Source organism: Saccopteryx leptura, chromosome 5 (genome assembly GCF_036850995.1).
Source record: "Saccopteryx leptura isolate mSacLep1 chromosome 5, mSacLep1_pri_phased_curated, whole genome shotgun sequence".
Lineage (NCBI taxonomy): Eukaryota > Metazoa > Chordata > Mammalia > Chiroptera > Emballonuridae > Saccopteryx > Saccopteryx leptura.
The window spans coordinates 127,475,503-127,500,168 of NC_089507.1; the positions used below are offsets into that span (position 1 = coordinate 127,475,503).

General features: G+C 36.7%; 1 protein-coding gene across 2 annotated transcripts in view; it reads left to right on the forward strand.

The window, feature by feature from the left end:
* The window catches only part of NEBL (nebulette), a 451,526-nt gene that overhangs the window by 238,111 nt on the left and 188,749 nt on the right, over nt 1–24,666 (forward strand). For both annotated transcript variants that reach the window (XM_066384605.1, XM_066384606.1), the window contains exon 4: nt 3,544–3,651. In XM_066384605.1, coding sequence (XP_066240702.1) covers nt 3,544–3,651 — 108 coding nt within the window. The remainder of the gene's footprint in view (nt 1–3,543; nt 3,652–24,666) is intronic.

Sequence of the window (24,666 nt, forward strand, 5' to 3'; positions counted from 1 at the left end):
CTCCAGTTGATCAATTCAGTGGCCAGAAAGATCCTGGTATACCAGAAGTCTTGCATGTTACTACTCCACATAAAGCCCTCACCTCCTTCAGGTCTTACTGAAATGTTACCTTTTCATGGGAGTCTTCCCTGACCACACTATCTAAACAGGCAGTATTCCTGACCCTTTTCAGTTCCTTTCTAACCTTATTTGCTCTTAGACTTACCACTAACATACCATTTATTCAACTAACACAGATCTTCTGCTGTCTTTTCTATTTCTCTTGCTGTAATGCAAGCTCCATGAGGGGTGAGACCATTGACTCTTTTCTTTGCTCAATTGTTGCCACAACTGGAATACTACTTGGCATGTAGTAGGTGCTCAATAAATATTTTTTTGACAAACAAAAAATTGAATAAATGAACATTTGAGGAGGAGATTTCAGAAAAAGGTATTTCAAGACTTTTACCATTGTTATTCATGTAATCTCATGAAATAGTTTTTATCAGGAGAGTAGACAAAAGACCAAAGATTGTGTTGAGATCTAAACCCCAATGTGATGATATAGGAGGTGGGGCCTATGGTAGGTAATTAGGTCATGAGGGTGGAGACCTTAGGAATGGGATTAGTGCCCTTATAAAAAGAGACCTCACAATGCTCCCTTGATGTCTTCCACCACATGAGATTACAGTGGTCTATGAACCAGGAAGTGGGCTTTTATCAGACACCAAATCTATCAGCGATGTGGTTTTTAACTTCCCAGCCTCTAGAACCATGAGAAATACATTTCTGTTGTTTGTGAGCCATCCAATCTATGGCATTTTTTATTATAGCACCCTAAATGGACTAAGACAGAAAATGTGCCCAGCAATTTCTTCCCAAATCTGGTCTAGATATGTGTTTTTGTTGTTGTTTGTTTGTTTTAGGTGAAAGGAGGGGAGATAGTGAGGGAGATTCCCGCATGTGCCCCAACTGGGATCCAGTTGGCAACCCCATCTGGGGCTGATGCTCCAGTAACAAACTATTTTTAGTGCCTAAGCTGACTTGGACCAACTGAGCTATCCTCAGCACACGGGGCCATACTCTAACCAATTGAGCCACTGGGTGTGGGAGGTGAAGAGGGAGAGAAGGGGGAGAAGCAGATGATTGCTTCTCGTGTGTGCCCTGACTGGGAATTGAACCTGGGACGTCCATACACTGTGCTGATGCTCTATCCACTGAACCACCAGCCAGGGCCTCGATATGTGTTTCTTCGCTTAATTTCCTGGGTCTTTCCTCTTCACTAGATGCTACAGTCAAATGGATGCTATTTTCAGTCCCTGAATATGAGTCCCTCTTGGATCTGGAATGGGCCAGACTCTCTCCCTTTCTGCTTCCATTCCTCTTCTTGCTCCCCTTCTCCCTTATATCTTTCCTTTCTTAATCATTTATTAATCAACTTCTATGGGCCAAGTGCTGTGCTAGGTTCTGGGATTACAAAGTTTAATAAAATTTTAACCTTGTCACCAAGTTCCATGTGTTCTAGACTTAGTAAAGAGCTAGGATTTAACTGGGTGGGAGTATGGAAAAGAGAGGCACTGGCCAAGGGCTCGAAGGCTCCCTGTATGCAGTAAAGGTTGGGTGGGTTGGTGCTTAGACTATATGAGGCTTGACTGTGGATCACACATCAAAAAAGATTATATATCTTCTAAAGCTCTGCAAACCATTTATGAAGATGATTGTATTTTCTTTAGTATATTTGAGACGAGCTTAAATCATGATCCTTATGTGTCTTGTGAATATGGAAATGTCTGTTAAATGGTTATCAACTGTGATTTGGGGATTTAATGATTTTTCTTTTCAGTTCTTTCTTTGGAAATTACCATTAAAAGAAAAAAAAAAATCCAAACTAATCACAGAGAGAATATGTGGTTGTGCTTTCTCTGAAATTGGCGTTAATGATGTTAGAATGTAGTTGGTAGATTTTTCTCTTTGCTTCTTCATGCCTGTTGCTATCATAACCTTGTCATCTTTCTTTTATTATTTTACTGTTCTTTGTGTTAGTGCTAACTCGAAGCAAAGCTAAATGTCTTCCCTGCTTAGTTAGGCATAAAACATCCAGCATCTTCACACATGCTGGGAGATTGAGGGTTAGAAGGTTAATTTCATTCTGTACTTTCTGTGGAAGAAAACTAATGTGGTAAATGCCTGTTCAACATATATTTATGGAAATGAAGTAAGGGTTTTAGTACTTTTAGAAATGTAAATAAAATACAGAATAAAATCAGGTATTTAAAAGTTTAAAGTAATGAGAATTTCTACATCTTTCTATCTGTGGTCGTTTGGAATTTTTTTTTTTTATCAAATTTTCCTGGTAAAAAAGAAATCTTCCAGTAATATCAAGAACAATAATGCCAGAAAGAATTGAATATGTAAATACAGACATGACTTAATGAAAACTGTTATTCCATGCTCGACTAAATAAACTTTTAGAATTTATACTGAAAGTCACACTTACAGAATCATATTTTTTATTAGGTACCTCAAATGTTAATTATTAATGTGTTTTAATTTGAAACTGAAATTAGAAATTTATGAATGTAAAGTGGGTTATCAAAACTATTTCCATATTTCTTAATATTTAAGCTCTTAAAGAAATAAGAACAGAGTGATATAACCACCTCAGTCATTAACAAGCAGAATATTTAACTGATCCTTATTATCATTATGCTAGTAATAGGAAATGGGGCTCTTGTAAGATTAAGCATTAGCTATTCTGGTCCCTCGAGGTAACTGTAAAATTTAGCTTCAGTGAGTTGTAATTAGAAAAAAGGTACATTTAAACACTGAAGAAAAAAAAGAAACAGGTACCTCACACACAGTGTGTTAAGGGCTTGTGCTTGAAGCCTTTTAATCTTTAGGTGTGGCCTATGCTATAAACACTTCCATCAGCATTTACATACTTGACACTTAGCAATCCAGCCGTGTATAACCATATCCATATGCTTTGCCTTACGAAATGGAATGAAAACATGGTAAGGACAAGGCTAGCATTTGATGATTTTGTATGTCTTTCTCCTCCATAGTGTTGTCCAGGCTCAAAATGATGCTTTGTCGCTGACAAGATGGGCACAGGAACAGAAAATTAAGCTTTCTTTTTTCCATGTTTTTTTTTTTCCCTTTTCTTAAGCAGTAGTACAACTATTAATGATGATAATAATAATTATTATTGAGCACTTGCTTGCTATTGAATAAGCACGAGCATTAGCAGATTTGATCCTTAGGACCTGTTAAATAGCATTATTTAAATAGTGTTGTTGTTGCTATTTTATGGATGAGACCCTTGAGGCACAGAGTGGTTAAGTAACTTGCCTGAAATCTCACAGTCAGTGAAATTTCTGGGACATATAGACCAGGCGCTCTGGCTGTGCCATTTGCTGATAGAGCTGTGTGTGCAGGCATTGCTTCCAATTTTAGCAGTTGTTTTGGCCCCAGACTATCCTGAGTGGGATTTGTGGTTCCTCTATTTACTTTTCTTTTTCCTTCTTTCTTTCCTTCTTTCTTTTATTTCCCTCCTCCTGTTAGGTCAAGTACAAAAGAGATTTTGAAGAAAGCAAAGGGAGGGGCTTCAGCATTGTTACCGACACACCTGAACTACAGAGGCTGAAGAGGACTCAAGAACAAATCAGTAATGTAGGTGACTGTTGAGTGATGTGGTAGGCTGGACTTGTGTTTCTGGATGAGAAAGTGAAGCTGGGTGACTTGGAAATGTTCTTGTTGCTTTGGTATGCCAGCAGCACTCAATATACTCATAAAATGTGCCAAATTTATCTGAGAAACTCCTTCTCTTTGATTTCATCAGTTATCTTGAGCCTGACATTTCAATAGCAATGACTATATTCCTTTAACTTAAAAGAAGCTATTGTAATTTAACATCTTACTCCATTTTGAATGGTTCTCAGCTTTTGAATTCTTCCAGAACAGAACTTTTATAGTTAAGTTAAAAAACCTACCAGTTCTTTCTTCCTAAGAAAATATACATATAACATCAAATATTTTGCAAAATCTCAGATTGGTAATTATGTATAAATAAGATTTCATACTTTAAAGTAGATGTTTGTAGAAATGAAGCATTACATCTAATTTTTGAAATAAACATTTATGTATGAAGTTGCTTTGAATTTGAAAGCTGCATCTTCTTCAGTCATTTTTTTTTTTTTTTTGTATTTTTCTGAAGCTGGAAACAGGGAGAGACAGTCAGACAGACTCCCGCATGAGCCCGACCGGGATCCACCCGGCACGCCCACCAGGGGGCGACGCTCTGCCCTCGAGGGGGCGATGCTCTGCCCCTCCAGGGCGTTGCTCTTTTGCGACCAGAGCCACTCCAGCGCCTGGGGCAGAGGCCAAGGAGCCATCCCCAGCGCCTGGGCCATCTTTGCTCCAGTGGAGCCTCGCTGTGGGAGGGGAAGAGAGAGACAGAGAGGAAGGAGAGGGGGAGGGGTGGAGAAGCAGATGGGCACTTCTCCTGTGTGCCCTGGCCGGGAATTGAACCCGGGACTTCTGCATGCCAGGCCGACGCTCTACCACTGAGCCAACCTGCCAGGGCCCATATTTTTTTTTTTGAAAAAGAAAATTGGGACTAACAAGTTCAAAGCATATTACTTACTGAAGAGTGTTAATTCAGTACTGATTAAAGGTGGGTAAACAGCTCTTCTTACCTTTTATAATTCATGTCTGTGATTATATTTCTTCCAAAGTATTGTATAAAGTTTGTTAAATTGTGTTTTATTCAGGACAAAATGAGTTCAATGTTAGGTATTCAAGAGGAAATATGAATGACAACCAACATAAAAGTGTGCAACCAATATAAAAGTGTTGCAAATGTGCATTTTTTATGAGAAGTTTGTCTTGTGTGTCACTGTACAGTCACTAAATGTTATAAGTGATGGAGCCTTAATTTCCAGGAGATGTTTAATTAGCAAACCGTTTTAAATTCACTAGTATTTGTCCATCATCATTACATATAGAATGACAGTTTGCAGATAGAACAATAGTATATACTTTGAGAAAGAATTTTGTTTGTCAAAGGTTCAATAAACAGCATGATGTTTAGAAGACATTAGAGAGTGAGAAGAAGCAGAATAAACACTGTTTTTTCCACATCCCCTAATGTTTACCCGTTGTTTGCTCTATACGTGGATATTTTATTTTAGTAAGGACTTTTGTTTTTTAAGAGAAAGGGTTGAATTTTAAGGATTCATGGCTTTTGTCCCTTTGTTTTTCTACCTTATCTAAGCAATCCCCAATCCTGAACACCAAAGATTATCCCACTCACCTGTCTTCCCCTTCATTCTTTCCTTAAATCAAAACCTTATTTTTGATTTTCAAAATGCAAATTAAAGATATATTCCACTGGCAGTTATATTTAGCAGCATTTCTTTTTTCTTTGTATTATTTTAATTAAAAAATAAAAGTAATGCTGCACAAAACAAAGCTATAAATCTTCAACTATCACAGAGATTCATTTCAAAAGGAGCTAAACATTTATACTCAAGACCTATGTGACAGCTAAGGATTGCAGTAGATTCAAAGGTAAGCCTTTTAATTTATATTCAAATTAAGTCAATATTTATTTTTAATAAGGAAAGAACCAGTCATTTCACCAACCTTTATCATTAGCAGGAATATACATTTTATTCAATACCAGAAGCTATTTGCAGATCCATTCTTCATTATGCAAAATACCCTATAATGCAGGTATGTATAAACCTATATTTATCATATACATAACAATATATCAAAATACCATTTAAATTAAGCATATAATTTAGACCACACTGTGTTATTATAAAAGTATATAATTTAGATATTTTAATATATATATATATTGTAATTGTCTTGATATTAGCAACCATAACAGTTTTGCAAGTAGTGCTTTTAGCATGATTGAGGCATATTAATATTTAGATAGCAGTACAATTTATAGATTTCAAAATATTACTGTTAGGGATTTGCTCTTGAAGAAAGGAAGCTGTTCAATATTCTGAGGTCTAGTGAGTTTATTATTCATTTATAAGGCTTCAAGTTTATGAACTTTTTCCGTGACCTCACAGGCTTTTCTGTATTACCCGAGGATTTTTTTTTATAAGAAACATGGGTTAATTGGAAAGTTGGTACTTTGGCTAATTCAATTTTCCACATTACTTTCAGATAAACCCAAAGACTGACGTATCTTGGCCAAATTCAGACAGATATTTCTGGTCTGTTTTGAGATGAAGAAGGTGAGAAAATATCCAGACTGGACAGACGCCAGACCTTTTCTGCAGAGATGCTGGGATGCTCAGCCTGGAAAATAGGAAGGCCGTGAGATCTGAGCTCCAAGTTTAATAGGATGATGTAGGTGAGTTCGTTAAGCCAGGGTCTTTCCAGTCCTGATTTTTCCATTTGCTTCATTTTCTTACTTGTTTTACTTTATTGAACTTTGCATGCTGTCTGGATCTTTCTATGATGCCTTTAATCCCATTTGGACTAAAGAAAGTATAAAGACATAAAACAGAGGATTTAATGACAAGTCCTAGGTGTTTTGGGTAATACCTTATGGATGAATGGGCATATTTGATTGCTTGTGTCTGTCAGTTCTATGAAATTTTTTTCACACACTCTCATAATCATTTGTCTGGGATTTTAAATCATTTGGAAATGTCCACTCAGTCTGCATATGTTCAGGAGGAGGTCTGGGATAAAATACAACTGTAAATGTGAAATTGTGTCTAATGAAAGGCTGAGAGTGTGTTTAGCCTTGACTTCCTTCTTTTGGGGTCTACAATGACAACATATTGAACCTGGCAGATTTGCTAGATGCTGTAATTTAAAATTCTTCTGCTATGTTGCTCACTTAGTAGAGCTTAAGAAAGAATAAGAGGCTGCATTACAGAATGTACTGAATGGTTGGAAAGACACAGAACTGATTTCCAAATAATAATTTTTTTCCCATGAAATTCCAGATGATGTCTTATTGCCTCCTCATTCTACTCTGCCCCCTCCCACCTCAGCCCGATTCTAGGGCATAAATTCACAAATGAAAAAAATGTTCTAGTACATCTCCACATTTTTTTTACTTAATGATATTTTAGAGAAATATTCTTAAAGGACAATATACAAATTCGAATTGAGGAATTCCTATGCCTTTCAACATTTTATAATCCCTCCCCCCTTTTCTTGTCCTTATAGCTCTAGCTTGGGTGGGTAATTGCAAAGGCTGTTTCTAATTCAGGTGATTACTGCCTTCACATTTGTAAGTAGTGCATTCAGGGAACCACCACAGACATCTGACAGCCTCATTCAGCCTTGAGAACGTTATTGATGTATCTCATTCTGCCTGCTTTCCCACTAATATAAGCTACACTTTCAATTAGCTGACACAGTCTGTGGATAAATTGTGAAATAAAATGGTAAAGTCTGACTTTGAGAGACTTTTTCAATTTTTATGCTATAGATACAATTTAGATGCTTACTTTTAAATTTATTTCAGGTGGCAGAGAAATATTTTATAAAGGGGAAAGGAAAAACACTTAGGTGACAAATCTTGTATTTTACTGACTGACAGAAATAGTAAGTGTACCATTATGTGATTTTTAAAGGTTTGCTCCTGTTCACGACTCACAAGGAAATAATAGTGCATGTCTCTATGTGCGTGTATACGTCTCTGTGTGTGTGCCTGCATACTGTGGCTTCAGTGGGAATTTAGAATCCCCTTTCTTAGATTTCTGACAACATAGCCAGTAGTATTTTCATCTGCTCTACATAGTTCTCCTACCCTGTCAGTAGCTATAATTTTGGTTATCTCTTCTGTTTTCCAACTACCCTTTTTACTACCATTTTCAATTTTGTATACACATTCATAAGAAGTGTTTCCTTAACCTACAAGAAAAGCTAAGATTGAAGTTTTTTTAAAAAAGCGTTATAGAAAACAAACTATCTCTGTAATTTGATTTTGAAACATACCATATTTTTTGCTCCATAAGACGCACCTGACCATAAGTCACACCTAGGGTTTTAAGGAGGAAAATAAGAAAAAAAATATTATGAACCAAATGGTGTGTTAAAATATTTAATAAAATACTGTATTTTTTGCTCCACAAGATGCACGGGCATTTTCCTCTCCACTTTTGGGGGAAAAAAGTGCATCTTAGGAGTGAAAAATATGGTAATTATTTTTAGTTTTTTGATGTGGCTCCATAATTTTTCATTGACTTCTTAAAATGCAAAATAAAATACATCCCTATTAATAAGCTCAAGTGGATACTGTATTGATTTAGTTCCCTGAGACTTTGTGAGTTAACTTCAGAAATATTAGATTATTGGAGGTAAACATGGCCTAATAATTGAATAGCAGTGTCTATGGACTATTAAAAGATTTGATTCAAAGTTCGGTTGAGTGTAAGGGTGATCCTGAAGATAGGGGTGACTATCTAGGGATCTGGTCTCTGTTTGTAATTTAAATAAATCATTCTGACAGAGACTGACTGTGGCCATGTCAGGCTGCTGATGGTGTGAAATTGAGTTGTATGGAGGACAGAGGACAAGCAGTTGAGAGAAATCCCCAAGGGCAAAATTTGTTATGTAATTGGGTCAACTCATGCATGAGAAATGCATGCTAATTGTAAACTGGTGGCAGATTCAGAGTGTATGAAGCAATTAGGAGTTTTCTTTCTTTTAATATTCAGCAAACATTATAAAAGGTTGTTATTTCTTAAAGGCAAGGAAGGTCATTTGATTTTGAGATTTAAAACATTATTTATTAATTTTATTCCTTTTTGTGAAGCATAACAGTTTTACAAACAGTGAAAAATTTATATGAAATCTAGTTTTGACTTGTAGCATCTAATTCATTAAGTAGTTTGAAAGGAGAATCGGATAGTATATTTTGTTGTAACTCATAACTGGGTTGATTAACATACATGATGGGTTATGAGGCCAGTGGTTTAGATTTAAGCCCTTTAAGTCTATCATTTTCACAGAGTGAATTTATGTTACTTTAATGGGCCATCCTTTATCTCCAGCTTATCTCAACCAGTGGCTTTGATGCATTCTCAAGTAATAGTGGGTCAGCAGCTTATTTTAAAGCAAAGATCAAATGTGTCAGCGAAAGTGATAGGGCAATAACATGTATTTCCTCCTAATACCTAACACATGTATGAATGCTTTATTCGTTTCACAACACTTTGACATATCCATTCTAATTAGAGCCTCTGAACAACCACTCCTCAGGGTGAGTATTGCTGTAAGGAATCCTTCGACTTTCATGAGAAAAATGTATGGAAAATTACCTTGTGGTCCTTTCTCATTTCCAAATCTGTGGTTTCCTAACACCTGGTTTTGCTTTATTTTTCCACCTAGGGCAGAACTTCAAAGGTTGATCTCTTCTTTTTATCCTCAATTTTTTAACCACAGTCGCTTAAAGAAACAAATACATCCCAGATCAGTAATTACTTGTGCATGGCAAGTGCGAGAGTTGTGGTTATAAGATGGCATTGTCTGAAGGGGAGGCTTGGGAAGGGCTCCCATAATAAAGGAATTAACACTTCTGACTTCTTTTTGGAAACAAAGATTACAGATCCAGCAGACAATTTTTGCAGATTAGTTTTTTGGTGAAATTTCTTTTTTCCCCATTCCTTTCTTTTCAGTCCCACAATGTTCAGGCCCTTATCCTGCCTGAGTTGAGGCAGAAGCCTCCTAATTGGCCTTATCTCCTTCCAGTCTCTTTCTGCTCCTTCTCTTGTGTATTAAACACTGTCATCATGTGACTGTTTCCAAAATCACTCTTTCATCAAGATCCTAATTATGACCCACTAAAATTTTTCCCTTGGATCTCTACTTTGAGGAGGATAAAGTCTAATCCCCTAAATGATTTTTTATATACATAAATTTTTATTAATTTTAATGGGGTGACACCAATAAATCAGGGTACATATATACAAAGAAAACACGTCCAGGTTATCTTGTCATTCAATTATGTTGCATACCCATCACCCAAAGTCAGATTGTCTTCCATCACCTTCTATCTAGTTTTCTTTGTGCCCCTCCCCCCCCTCCCCATCCCCTCTCCCTCCTTCTCTCCCACCCCATAACCACCACACTCTTATCCATGTCTCTTAGTCTCATTTTTATGTCCCACCAATGTATGGAATCATGCAGTTCTTGGTATTTTCTGATTTACTTATTTCACTTAGTATAATGTTATCAAGATCCCACCATTTTGTTGTAAATGATCTGATGTCATCATTTCTTATGGCTGAGTAGTATACCATAGTGTATATGTGCCACATCTTCTTTATCTAGTCATATACATATATATTACAGTGATTAAAGCCTTTAAGCAAACTCTTGGCCAATACAGCAAGAATCCATAAAAGAGTAGTGTCCTTAACATGTTCACCAAGTCTAAGTTGGCAACACCACCATTCCAAATCCCTGCGAATGCAACCCAACTCCAGTTCAGTCCATTAGGAGCTATCACAAGGAGCAGGAGTCCAGAAAAAGTCCACATCCAGGAAAAGTCCGCATGGCACTGGAATTGTTGTCACAATTCTATACTTTGCAGCTCACGTCCAAGTCCCAATGACCGCTGCTTCTAGCTGGTAATGATTCAGGTAGACTAGAAAAGCCATCTGCAGCATGTGTGGAGATGGAGCCTCTGTTCTCCTCTGCCCGGAGAGATGAGACCAGGGTGCTTTTCCCTGGAGCTCTGCGACTGTGACGTGATAAAGAGAACCTTGGGATACACTAAGCTGGGTGGCAAAGGTAAATTCACAATACAAGTTGGCAAAAGGGGGAAAGAGAGCTCTAAATTAGGAGTAGGTCCCAGCCTGAAATATGAGTGGAGTATTGAGGTAGGAGGAATAAAGGAAACACTATATATTAAACAAAGCAGCAGAAAATAGGACTATCAACACCCACAACAGAGATCTTCGAGGGAAGAATAAAAAACCTTACTATTCAGGCAAGACAGAGTTAAGTGGCCCTTGTGCAAATGAGATCAGTTTACCTGCTTCTTGGAAGAAATACCCTAGGCTCGTCCACAGTGTCGTAGATGGGGCCGACGGCCCTGGGCACCTTCAGCCTTCAGTGGCAAACCCCAGCATTCTGGGCAGGGTTATGTCATATTTGGCTGGAGCAGGGCTGGAAGAGACTGAACCCTCCCTTAGAGGAGCGAGGGGGAAGCCTACCTTCCAGTGTCCCTTTTTCCTCACTGCAAAAGCATGTAAGCCTGGCAGGCTTTAGCTCAATGACCTTCTTTTTCACTATTGAAGCAGGAACCAGATGGATTCCTATCAGACTTCTTTGGGGCGTTGGAGCCTTTAAGGGCATATCCTAAAAGCTGGTAATTCACCTGATCTCTATTGGGCTTTTTCTGCCTCTTGGTACCTTAAAAGCCATGCTCAGAAGATCTTGCTGAGGGGTTGAGGATCCCCATCTGCCTATATAAACCTTTTTTGAATATCTGGAGCTATTTGGAAAAAGACAAAACAGTGTTATTAGCTGGATCAAATAAAATAAGGTAGAAGTTTGCAGGAGAAGATTTGGTGTTTCCTGTTCATCAGCATTCTAAAGAAATTTAAAACTTTTTAAGTAAAAAGCATGACATGGTAGACCCGTAGGAGTTCCAGGATATGACTCCCCCCTTTTAAATTTTTTTAAATTGACCTTAAAATATTTGCTAGGTATGCTTTAATAATACCTTGACTTTAAAGATTGTAAGAAATACCCATAATTTGAAAGGTTTGACAAAATACAGTAAATGCTTTTGCTACATATGCAGGAGTATTGTCAGTTTTAACCAGTTTAGGAAATCCAATAATAGAAAAATGCATATAGACAATGAGCTATAACCTGCTTAGCAGCCTCTCCTGTTCTGGCAGAGGTTATTATGTATATAAATCCAGAATAAGTATCCACTGTAATGTGGACATAGGGCTGTTTGCCAAATGAAGGTATATGAGTAACATCCATTTGCCAAAGTTGTCCTGGTAGAGGTCCTTGAGGGTTAACTCCAAATGAAGGATAGATTGTAGTATAGGACCCCTTGGACAGGATTTACGAATCTGCCATGCTGCTTCTTGAGAAAGTTGAAGCTGTTGACAAAGGGCTGCAGTGTTCTGGTGATGAATAGTATGAGACTGAATTGTTTGATCTGTCATGGTTGCTCCAAATAATTTTCTTTTGGTTAGCTTGATCAACAAGGGCGTTCCCTTGTGCTAAAGCTCCAGGGAGCATGGAATGAGCTCGAGCATGTCCTATAAAACATGGAGCTCTATGTTGACATACAAGTCTTTGAAGAAGGAGGAACTGCTGAAATAGTTCATCCGCAGTTGTCCCTAAGACAGCAATCTTTATAGTGGAAACAACCATAAGTAGATATTTGCTGTCTGTATATAGATTAAAGGCGGAAATATGGCAAATGCTGAAAAGCCATGATAATGGCACATAATGCTAGTCTTTGAGCTGATTTTAAGTTGACTGTTTCAGTATAAAGTTGTCCATTGATTTGCAAAAGCAATTTGCCATTTAGTGGAAGTTTCCCAGAGCCATTGTTGTTGATCCTTTGAAAAAAGGAACAACAATAATTTTGAGGCTCAAAACCTATAAGCTGTAAGGGTCGCCTATGCCCCTTGATAATGAAGGAGGCGACAAGATCAAAATATGGAAGTGTATTCCATGGGCTATTAGATGGTTCAATGTGCCCAAGCTGTAGCTGCTCTTGTACCAATCGAGCGGCTGCCCTAAGTTTCTCCTGAGAAAGGGGCCATTGGTCTACCCATACAGGATTATCTGATTTCCAAGTAATTGGGTCTGCGCAATTCATTATTGGGTAGCAGGAGCTACCAAGGCCCCTATGCTAAATTTTGATATCCTAATCCACACCTTCTGGTATTGGTTGCCATTTCTATGGGGGTGAGAACTCCTCGCTGTTCTTTCCCTAGTCCCTTGGTGGGCAAAAATCCCCGATCAAGAATCTGAGTACTGACTAAAGCATTAGGACTGACAAGCAACGCTCCCATATTTTTCAAAACCTCTCTACTCCACAAATTAACTGGCTATCCAGGGAGCACATAAGGCTTAAAAAATCCAAAATGACCTTCTAATATTTTCAATGTTAAAACCTAGAACTTTGTTGAGGGACTTACTCTGCCCTATACCTTGTATTTCTGTGGCTGCTGCATGAGTGGGCCAGGAAGGAGGCCAGTGTAGCTTAGCAATAACAGATACATCATCTCCAGTATCTAAAAGTCTTTAAATTTATGCCCTTGTATTGTTAGTTCCATTTCAGGGTGTTTCTTACCTATTTTTTTAAATCCAATTGGCAAAATCAGAGGAGCCAAATCACCAATTTTCTTGGGGCCCCTTTTGCAGGTTGTGGCCTGAGAAGCAGAATTAGCATCCTTATACTATTCTTCTAACTGCCTGAATTAGCCCTGAGACAAATTAGGTTTTTTTAAATTAATTTTAATGGGGTGACATTGATAAATCAGGGTACATATGTTCAGAGAAAAAAGCTCTAGGTTATTTTGACATTTGCTTATTCTGCATTCCCATCACCCAAAGTCCAATTGTCTTTCTTCATCTTCTAAATGGTTTTCTTTTTGCCTCTCTCCTCCCCCAACCACCTCCCTCTCTTCCCCCCGACCCCATAACCCCCACACTCTTGTCCTTTTCTCTGAGTCTCATTTCTATGTCCCACCTATGTATAGAATCATATAGTTCTTAGTTTTTTCTAATTTACTTATTTCACTCAGTATAATGTTATCAAGGTTCATCCATGTTGTTGTAAATGATCCGATGTCATCATTTCTTATGGCTGAGTAGTATTCCATAGTATATATGTACCAAAGCTGTTTAATCCACTCGTCCTCTGACGGACACTTGGGCTGTTTCCAGATCTTCGCTATTGTGAACAATGCTGCCATAAACATGGGGGTACATTTCTTCTTTTCATACAGTGCTATGGTGTTTTGGGGGTATATTCCTAACAGTGGTATAGCTGGGTCAAAAGGCAGTTCGATTTTTAATTTCTTGAGGAATCTCCATACTGTTTTCCACAGTGGGTGCACCAGTCTGCATTCCCACCAGCAGTGCAGGGGGGTTCCCTTTTCTCCACATCCTCGCCGGCAATTATTCTGTGTTGTTTTGTTGATGAGCGCCATTCTGACTGATGTGAGATGATATCTCATTGTGGTTTTAATTTGCATTTCTCTACTGATTAGTGATGTTGAGCATTTTTTTATATGCCTATTGGCCATCTGTATGTCCTCTTTGGAGAAGTGTCTATTCATTTCTTTTGCCCTTTTTTGGATTGGATTGTTTGTCTTTCTGGTATTAAGTTTTACAAATTCTTTATAAATTTTGGTTATTAACCCCTTATCAGACACATTGTTGAATATCTTCTCCCATTGTGTAGTTTGTCTTTTTATTCTGTTCTTATTGTCTTTAGCTGTGCAGAAGCTTTTTAGTTTGATATAGTCCCATTTGTTTATCCTGTCTTTTATTTCACTTGCCTGTGGAGACAAATCGGCAAATATATTGATGCAAGAAATGTCAGAGAGCTTACTGCCTATGTTTTCTTCTAAGATGCTTATGGTTTCATGGCTTACATTTAAGTCTTTTATCCATTTTGAGTTTATTTTTGAATGGTGTAAGTTGGTGGTCTAGTTTTATTTTTTTGCAGGTAGCTGTCCAATTTTCCCAACACCATTGGTTGAAGAGGCTGTCTTTACTCTAATGTATGTTCTTACCTCCTTTGTCAAATATCAGTTGTCCATAAAGCTGTGGGTTTATTTCTGGGTTTTCAGTTCTGTTCCATTGATCTATGTGCCTGTTCTTATGCCAGTACCAGGCTGTTTTGAATACAATGGCCTTGTAGTATAACTTGATATCCGGAAGTGTGATACCTCCCACTTTATTCTTCCTTTTCAAGATTGCTGAGGCTATTTGTGTTCTCTTTTGGTTCCATATAAATTTTTGGAATATGTGTTCTATATCTTTGAAGTAAGTCATTGGTATTTTAATCGGTATTGCATTGAATTTATAAATTGCTTTGGGTAATATAGACATTTTAATAATGTTTATTTTTCCTAACCATGAGCATGGTATATGCTTTCACGTGTTTGTATCTTCCCTGATTTCTTTTATCAATGTTTTATAATTTTCCAAGTACAAGTCTTTAATCTCGCTGGTTAAATTTATTCCTAGGTACTTTATATTTTTGGTTGCAATGGTAAAGGAGATTGATTCCTTAATTTCTCTTTCTGACAGTTCATTGTTAGTGTATAAAAATGCCTCTGATTTCTGAGTATTAATTTTTATCCTGCCACTTTGCTGAATTTATTTATCAGGTATAGTAGTTTTTTTTACTGTGACTTTAAAGTTTTCTATATACAATATCATATCAATCTGCAAATAATGATAGTTTTACTTCTTTCTTTCCAATTTGGATGCCTTTTATTTCTTTTTCTTGTCTGATTGCTGTGGCTAGGACTTCCAGAACTATGTTGAATAAGAGTGGTGAAAGGGGGCACCCCTGCCTTGTTCCTGATCTTAAGGGGATTGCTTTTAATTTTTTCCCATTGAGTATGATGTTGGCTGTGGGTTTGTCATAGATGGCCTTTATCATGTTGAGGTATGTTTCCTGTATTTCCACTTGCTGAGAGTTTTGATTTTGAATGGGTGCTGGATTTTATCAAATGCTTTTTCTGCATCTATTGAAATTATCATGTGGTTTTTCTCCTTCCTTTTGTTTATGTGATGAATCACATTGATTGATTTGCGAATATTGTACCAAACTTGTCTCCCCGGAATAAATCTCACTTGATCATGGTGTATGATTTTTTCATATATTGCTAGATCCGGTTTGCTAATATTTTGTTGAGGATTTTAGCATCTAAATTCATCATGGATATTGGCCTATAGTTTTCTTTCTTTGTGTTGTCTTTGCCTGGTTTTGGAATCAGAATTATGCTTACCTCATAAAAGGAGCTTAGAAGTCTTCCTTTCTCTTCAATTTTTTGAAATAGCTTGTGAAGGATAGGAGTTAGTTCTTCTTTGAATATTTGGTAGAATTCACTTGTGAAGACACCAGGCCCAGGACTTTTCTTTTTGTGGAGTTTTTTGATAACTGTTTCAATCTCATTTGTTGTAATCAGTCTGTTTAGGTTTTCTGATTCTTCCAGATTAATTTTTGGAAGATTATATGTTTCAAGGAATTTGTCCATTTCATCTAGGTTGTCTAGTTTTTTGGCGTACAGTTCTTCATAGTATTTTCTTACAATATTTTGTATTTCTGTTGTGTCAGTTGTTATTTCTCCACTCTTATTTCTAATTTTATATATTTGAGTCCTCTCTCTTTTTTTCTTGGTGACTCTGGTTAAAGGTTCATTGATCTTGTTTACATTTTCAAAGAACCAGCTCCTGGTTTCACTGATCCTCTGTATTGTTTCTTTAGCCTCTATGTCATTTATTTCTGCTCTGATCTTTATTATTTCCTACCTTTTACTAGTTCTGGGCTTTATTTGCTGTTTTTTTTTTTCTAGTTCTTTTAGATGTAGGATCAAGTTGTTTATTTGAGCTTTTTCTAGCTTCTTGAGGTATGCCTGTAATGCTATGAACTTCTCTCTCAAGACTGCTTTTGCTGTGTCCCATAAATTTTGAGTTGATGTATGCTCATTATCGTTTGTTTCTAGGAATTTTTTTATTTCTTCTTTGATCTCATTGTTTACCCATTCGTTTTTTAATAACGTGCTATTTAGTTTCCAAGTGTTTGAGTATTTTTCAGTTTTTCTGTTGTGGTTGAGTTTTAGTTTCATGCCATTATGGTCAGAGAAAGTGCTCAATATGATTTCAATCTTCTTACATTTCTTGAGACCACTTTTGTGCCCTAACACATGATCTATTCTAGTGAATGTACCATGAGCACTTGAAAAGAATTTATATTCTGTTGCTTTAGGGTGAAAGGTTCTAAAGATATCTATTAAATCAAGTTGATCTTGTGAGTCCTTTACGTCTGCTGTTTCTTTGTTAATTTTCTTTCTTGAGGATCTATCTAGTGATGTTAGTGGGGTATTGAAATCCCCTACTATTATAGTATTGCTGTTGATCTTGCCCTTTAAATCCATCAAAGTCTGCTTTATATATTTAGGTGCTCCTATATTAGGTGCGTAGATATTTATAATGGTTATATCTTTCTGTTGGATTGCTCCCTTTATCATTATGTAGTGACCTTCTTTATTTCTTACTATAGTCTTTGTTTTAAAGTCCATTTTGTCTTATATAAGTATTGCTACCCCAGCTTTTTTTCATTTCTATTCGCGTGAAATATTTTTTTTCCATCCTTTTATCTTCAGTCTAGTGCATCTTTTGTTTTAAGGTGTGTCTCTTGTAGACAGCATATGTATGGGTCCTGTTTTCTTATCCACACAGCTACCCTATGTCTTTTGATTGGATCATTTAATCCATTTACATTTAAGGTTATTATTGATATGTAATTGTTTATTGCCATTTTATTCTTTAAAACTGTATTCCTCTTTTGCTATATTCTTTTTCTCCTTTGATCTGTTTACAACAGGCCCCTTAGCATTTCTTGCAGCCTTGGTTTGGTTAGTGAATTCCTTGAGGTTTTTTTTTTTTGTCTGGAAAGCTTTTTATTTCTCCTTCAATTTTAAATGATAGCCTTGCTGGATAATCTCCTAAACCTTTTAATTCTGACTCTAAGAACCCTTCACAATCTGCTCCTAAATTATTTGTCACCTCATCTTTCACTGTCTTTCAACACTATTCTCTCATTTCTTTTACGCCTGGCTACCTTACTCTGTTCTGGGCTTTTGCATGAGTCACACTTCTTCTTTAGAATGATTTCACAGTCTCTGTGAGTGACATCTGCACCTCCTGATCCTAGACATACACTCAGGCCCCAGCTACGGAGACCTCTCTGAATCATGACTGTGCTTTGTATAACAACACTATCCTCTGTACCACCCACTGCACACTTCACATTCCACATTTTGATTTTAACTAGTATTTCACATGTAATGTGTTTTACTTCTCTAAATTCATGAAGATGAAGATTGCCTATTTTATTTCTTTTCTTTTCTTCTTTTTTTTTTTGTATATCCAAAAATGCATATCATGGCACTTAACTGTCTTGTCATGTTCTTAATCTAGGCCCTCTCTGTCCCTTGGTTGTATTGTGGGAATACGTCACTTGACTGTGTTCACCTGCCACAGTACTGCCTCTTCTCTCTTCCAAGCTGTGCTTTTTGTGTTTTTTTGAAAGGGTCCAAAAACACTCATGTAATCACACCACTCTCTTCCTTAAAATCTGTCAGTGGTTCCCCATTGCTTTTGGGATAAAATTCAAAACCATTAGCATGGAGCATGAGGCTGTTCCTGGTTTAATGCCAACCTAGGTCTCCAGCCTGTTGTCTATCTTGGACCTGGGCCCTATCTACTTTTGACTTCTGTGTGGAAGACCATCTGCATGCTCTTTGTATCCGTGCTCACATAAGAGGCTGCCTACTTTTCCCAGGCCTTGTTCTCTCTCTCCTCAGCTTGGCTGTTGGGTTTTATAGCTGCATTAGGAGCTTTCTTCCTCCTAGACTGAACACTATAAAGATTGGGCTTTGTCATTTTCCCTGTAGCTCTAGCATCTAGTACAGAACTAAAGTTGATAAATAAGTAGATTGAATTCTTAAGCCAACAAGTTTTCTTTCTACAGCATCTCACTCCGCCAAGCAAGGCTGCAGCTCTGGGACTTACTCAGAACCACCCCTGATAAACACACCGTACTGATACTTTGAAGAGTGAGTCCCCCTCACATTGTGAGAATTTCATCTTATAGTGGTGATTATTACATGGAATTTCAATCTTTCTAGATTTATTTTGATCAAGTATCTATTAAGATCTGTGTTGATTTCATAGCAATTTTGCCCCTAAGATTTTCAGGCCTGAGAGAAATGGTGGCATGAGAAATTCTCCCAATCTCTCCCCTTGAAATTTCAACAAATTTAACAACTAAACACAGAGAAAAAAAAAAACAGCTTAGGAGCATCCAAAATTTACACACACCAGACAAAGGTATGATTGGTTGAAAAAGTGGCTGAATATATAAGACAGAGGATGGGGTATTTCGCTTTCCATGCTGATCTGATGTAGGGACACTTTTGTTTAGAGCCAGGCAAAGAGGAGAGGCTGAACTAATAGGGATGGAGTGGAGTTAGGGTGGCCACACAAACAAAGGGAAGATCACACTGGTTCTGCCTGAGATCTCAGACACTGGGTGTGCACATGGGTGATGGAATCCACCAAAAATTACCAGCACAAGGTGCCCACATGGGCCGGTGCCAGCATCTTTGTGTGTTCCCAGCAGCACTGGCAACTCCATCTAGCATCACCAACATAGGGAGCGAGTGGGCTCACGCTTGGGTCAAGGTGCCTTGCCCGAGCTTAACAACACAGGGTACCTGTGTGAGCACCAGCAGTTTTGGGCACTCCTAGCTTCATGATCCCCAGCACCAGGCACCTGCGGGGTACCAACATCTTTGGGCATTACTAGCTCCATGATCTCCAGCACTGGGTACACATATGGGCCAAGATCATTGGCCTGAGAATGCCTGGGCTGGGCGCCTGCATGGCAGGTGCAACTGACTATGTGTAGTCGTGGGAGCTGGATACACACGTGGCCTGTCATGGGCTACCAAGCAGTGCAAGTGAGAAAAGCCCGTAGAGATTAAAACTGCGGTGCACTGGGTCATGCCAGATAAGCCCACCAGCCCATAGAATTTTGCCTGTGTATAACATAAAAGAACTTGGCCCTTGGTCTGTGCCCTGTCCTGCCTGCTCGTGCTGGCGGCTCTGGTTCCCGCTGCTTTCCCTAGAACTGTGCTTTGGGTGGCGCTGGAGAGGAGACTTGTGCATAGATTCCCTTGCTGCAAGGACAGTAGCTAAGGCAGACCCCACAGCTAAGTCTCCAGGCTGCTAGCTCCAGTGGGAGGGACGTGCGGAGAAGTGCCTGGAAAACTGACTCTCATTACTAGAGCCAGAAAATTGCAAAGCCCTAACAAGCCCCGCCTGCCAATGGGAGTGAGGCCCAGCATATGTCATTGCCACAGCAACACACCAGCAGACCTCTGCCCAAGAGCCTCACAGAGACAAAACTTGTAGTACCGAGCCACCTGCCAAAAAACAAAAAACAAAAACAAAAACAAAAACAAAAAAAACAAAAAAAAAAAAACGGAAGAAGCTACCTCTTAAAACCAGGAAAAAAATTACACTTTTTTAAAAAGTTTTTGTCATTTTACTTCTTTCCTTTTTCTTTTTTTATTATTTTCTTTTTGAACTACATTATCTACACTTGTTACATTTTTCATTCTTGTTTTTTGTGAGGGTTTCATTTTAGAAACCTTTACTTCTGTTTCTTTTTCTTCTTTCTTTTTCTTTCTCTTTGTTTTGTATTCTATTATTTGTCCTTTTTTTCTCTTTATTCTCCCTTCTCATTTCTTCTCCTTTATCTTTTTTCTCTTTTTTCTTTTTTTTTCTTTTTCTTGCTCTTATCTGATCATCACTTATCATCAAATTATTAGATTTTGGACTCATATTTTTCTTTGTGACATTTTGCTTGTTTTTGACTACATATATTTCTCTATTTTGTGATCTCTCCTCAGTTCCTACTCCTTATTCTCTATAGTTTTTGTTCCACTTATCATTATAGAATTTTCATTTTTTTCACTGTATTTTTACAACTTTCATTTTACTTTCTTAATTATCTCTTATTAGTGTTATTAAAAATACCACTCTTAAATGCCATTAAGAAAAAAGAAATCAAATATTATGGATACAAAAGACAGAGACGTAGCTCAGATAGATGATGAAAAATCTCTAGAAAAAGTTGAATTACACGGAAATCTTGGAATTAAATGACAGGGAATTCAAAATTGAAGCCCTAAAAATACTCAGTGAAATAAAAAGAAAGCTCTAAAAGGCAATGTAGTGAGCTCAAGAAACAATTTAGTGAACAAAAATAATACTTCATCAAGGAAATTGAAACTATAAAAAGGAACCAAACACAGATGAAAAACTCAATACATGAACTGAAAAATGAATTGACAAGCTTAGCAAATAGAACAGGCCAGATAGAAGAGAGAATTAGTGACATAGAAGACAGGCAACTAGAGGTACTACAGAGAGAAGAGAGAGACTCAGGAATTAAAAAAAAAATGAGAATGCCCTAAAAGAATTGTCGGACTCCATCAGAAAGAGCAATATAAGAATAATGAGTATATCAGAAGGAGAAGAGAAAGAACAAGAAATGGAGAACATATTCAAACAAATAATTGATGAGAATTTTCCAAGCATGTGGAAAGAATTATAGTCTCAAATCCAAGAAGCAAACAGAACACAGAGTTACCTTAACCCAAACAGACCTACTCCAAGGCGCATTGTAATGAAATTATTACAAATCAATGACAAAGAAAAAATCTTCAAGGCAGCCAGGGAAAAGAAGACTACAATATATACAGAAAGGCCCTTTAGGTTATCATCAGATTTCTCAGCAGAAACTCTGCAAGCCAGAGAGAGTGGATCCCAGTATTTATAGTACTGAAAGAGAGGAACTTCCAGCCAAGAATACTATATTGATCAAAAAAACTTTCCCTCAAATGTAAAAGGGAAATAAAAACATTCACAGATATAGAGAAGATGAGAGATTTTATCACCAGAAAATCCCCACTTCAGGAAATACTAAAGGGGGTTATCCAACCAGATACAAAGAACAAAACAAAACAAAATCACAAGTAAAAGCTCCAACAAGAACACAATAAAACCAAGAATAATCTGTGACAACAAAAAAAATGGAAGAAGACAAAAATTAGCAGTAACAAATGAGGATGGAGTGCAGAAGGACTCATGAGATAAAGGAGTCAATGAATATGATATACATTCTTTTAATTACCTGATGGTAACCACCCCTGAAAATACCACTACTGAAACACATAGCTTAAAAATACAAGAAACAGAGGAAAGAAGTATGGAATATAACCAAATAAAAACAAATGACAGAAAAAAAAGAGAAGAATCAAGCAAGAAATACAGCTATTAGAAAACTTTATATAAAATGGCAGTAGGAAACCCTCCAGTATCAATAATTACATTAAACCTAAATGGATTGAACTCACCAATAAAAAGACACAAAGTAGCAGAGTGGATCAAAAAAGAAAATCCAACTGTATGCTGCCTACAAGAAACCCATCTAAGTAACAAGGATAAAAATAGACTCAAAGTGAAAGGCTGGAAAATGATTCTCCAAGCAAATAATATCCAAAGAAAATCAGATGTAGCCATACTCATATCTGACAATGCTGACTACAGACAACAAAGGTAATCAGAGACAAAGATGGTCATTTCATAATGATAAAAGGGACATTGAATCAAGAAGATATAACACTTCTTAATATATATGGACCAAACCAGGGAGCACCAAAGTATATAAGACATCTACTAACTGATCTAAAAATAAAAACCGACAAAAATACAATCATACTTAGAGACCTCAATACACCACTGATGGCTCTAGATTGTTCATCCAAACAGAAAACTAATAAATAAATATTGGCCTTAAATGAAACACTAGAACAATTGGATATGACAGACATCTACAGGACATTTCATCCTAAAACATCAGAGTATACATTTTTCTCCAGTGTACATGGTACATTCTCAAGAATTGACCATATGTTGGGACACAAAACTAACATCAACATATTCAGAAAGATTGAAATTATACCAAGCATCTTCTCTCATTATAAAGCTTTGAAAATAGAATTCAACTTCAAAAAAGAAGTAAACAAACTCACAAAAATGTGGAAATTAAACAATATACTTCTAAAAAATGAGTGGGTCAAAGAAGAAATAAAAGCAGAGATCAAAAGATATATACAGACAAATGAAATTGACAGCATGACATATCAGAATCTCTGGGATGCAGCAAAAGCAGTAATAAGAGGTAAATTCGTATCATTAAAGGCTTATATGAGCAAAGAACAAGAGCCCAAGTAAACAACTTAACATCACATCTTAAAGAACTAGAAAATGAACAAAGGCAACCCTAAATCAGCAGAAGAAAGGAAATAATAAAAATCAGAACAGAAATAAATGAAATAGAGAACAGAAAAACTATAGAAAGAATCAATAAAACAAGGAGCTGGTTCTTTGAAAAGATCAACAAAATTGACAAACCCTTGGCAAGACTCACTAAGGAAAGAAAAGAAAGGACTCATATAACTAAAATCCAAAATTAAAGAGGAGAAATGACCACAGATATCATAGATAAACAAAGGATTATTTTAGAATACTATGAAAACTATATGCCACCAAATTTAACAATCTAGAAGAAATTGATAAATTCCTAGAACAACATAATCTTCCTAGACTGAATTATGAAGAAGTAGAAAGCCTAAACAGACCAATTAGCAGGGAGGAAATGGAAATAACTATCAAAAACCTCCTAAAAATAAAAGTCCAGGGCCAGATGGCTATACTAGTGAATTCTATTGAACATTCAAAGAAGATTTGGTTCCAATCCTACTCAATGTCTTCCAAAAAATTGAAGAAGAAACAATACTTCCAAACACATTTTATGAGGCCAACATAACCCTTATACCAAAACCTGGTAAAGACAATACAAAAAAAGAATACTACAGACCAATATCTCTAATGAATACACATGCAAAAATCCTAAACAAAATACTAGCAAACCGAATACAACAACACATTAAAAAAATAATTCACCATGATTAAGTGGGATTCATCCTAGAATCACAAGAATGGTTCAACATACGTAAAACAATTAACATAATACACCATATAACAAAACAAAGAACAAAAACCATATGATCCTATTAATAGATGCAGAAAAGGCATTTGATAAAATACAACATCATTTTATGTTTAAAACACTCAACAAAATGGGTATAGAAGAAAAATATCTCAACATAATAAAGGCTATTTATGACAAACCATTAGCTAACATATTAAATACAAAAAACTGAAAACGTTTCCTCTAAAATCAGGAAGAAGACAAGGTTGCTCACTCTTTCCACTCCTATTCAACATAGTACTAGAAGTTCTAACCAGAGCAGTCAGACAAGAGAAAGAAATAAAAGGCATCCATATTGGTAAAGAAGTAAAGGTTTCACTTTTTGCAGATGATATGATCTTGTATATAGAAAACCCCAAAGACTCTACAGAAAGACTATTAGAAACAATAAACCAATACAGTAAGGTTGCAGGATACAAAATTAACATACAGAAGTCAATTGTTTTCTTATATGCCAACAATGAAACTTCAGAAAATGAACTAAAAAAATAATCCCTTTTACAATTGCAACAACATAAAAATACCTAGGAATAAACATAACAAAGAATGTAAAAGACCTATATACTGAAAACTACAAAGCATTATTAAAAAGAATTGAAAAAGACACAATGAAATGGGAAAAAATTTCTTGCTTGTGGATAGGAAGAATAAATGTAGTTAAAATGGCCATATTACCCAAAGCAATATACAAATTTAATGCAATTCCCATCAAAATTCCAATGTTATTTTTAAAAGAAATGGAACAAGAAATCATCAGGTTTATATGGAACCATAAAAAACCCTGAATA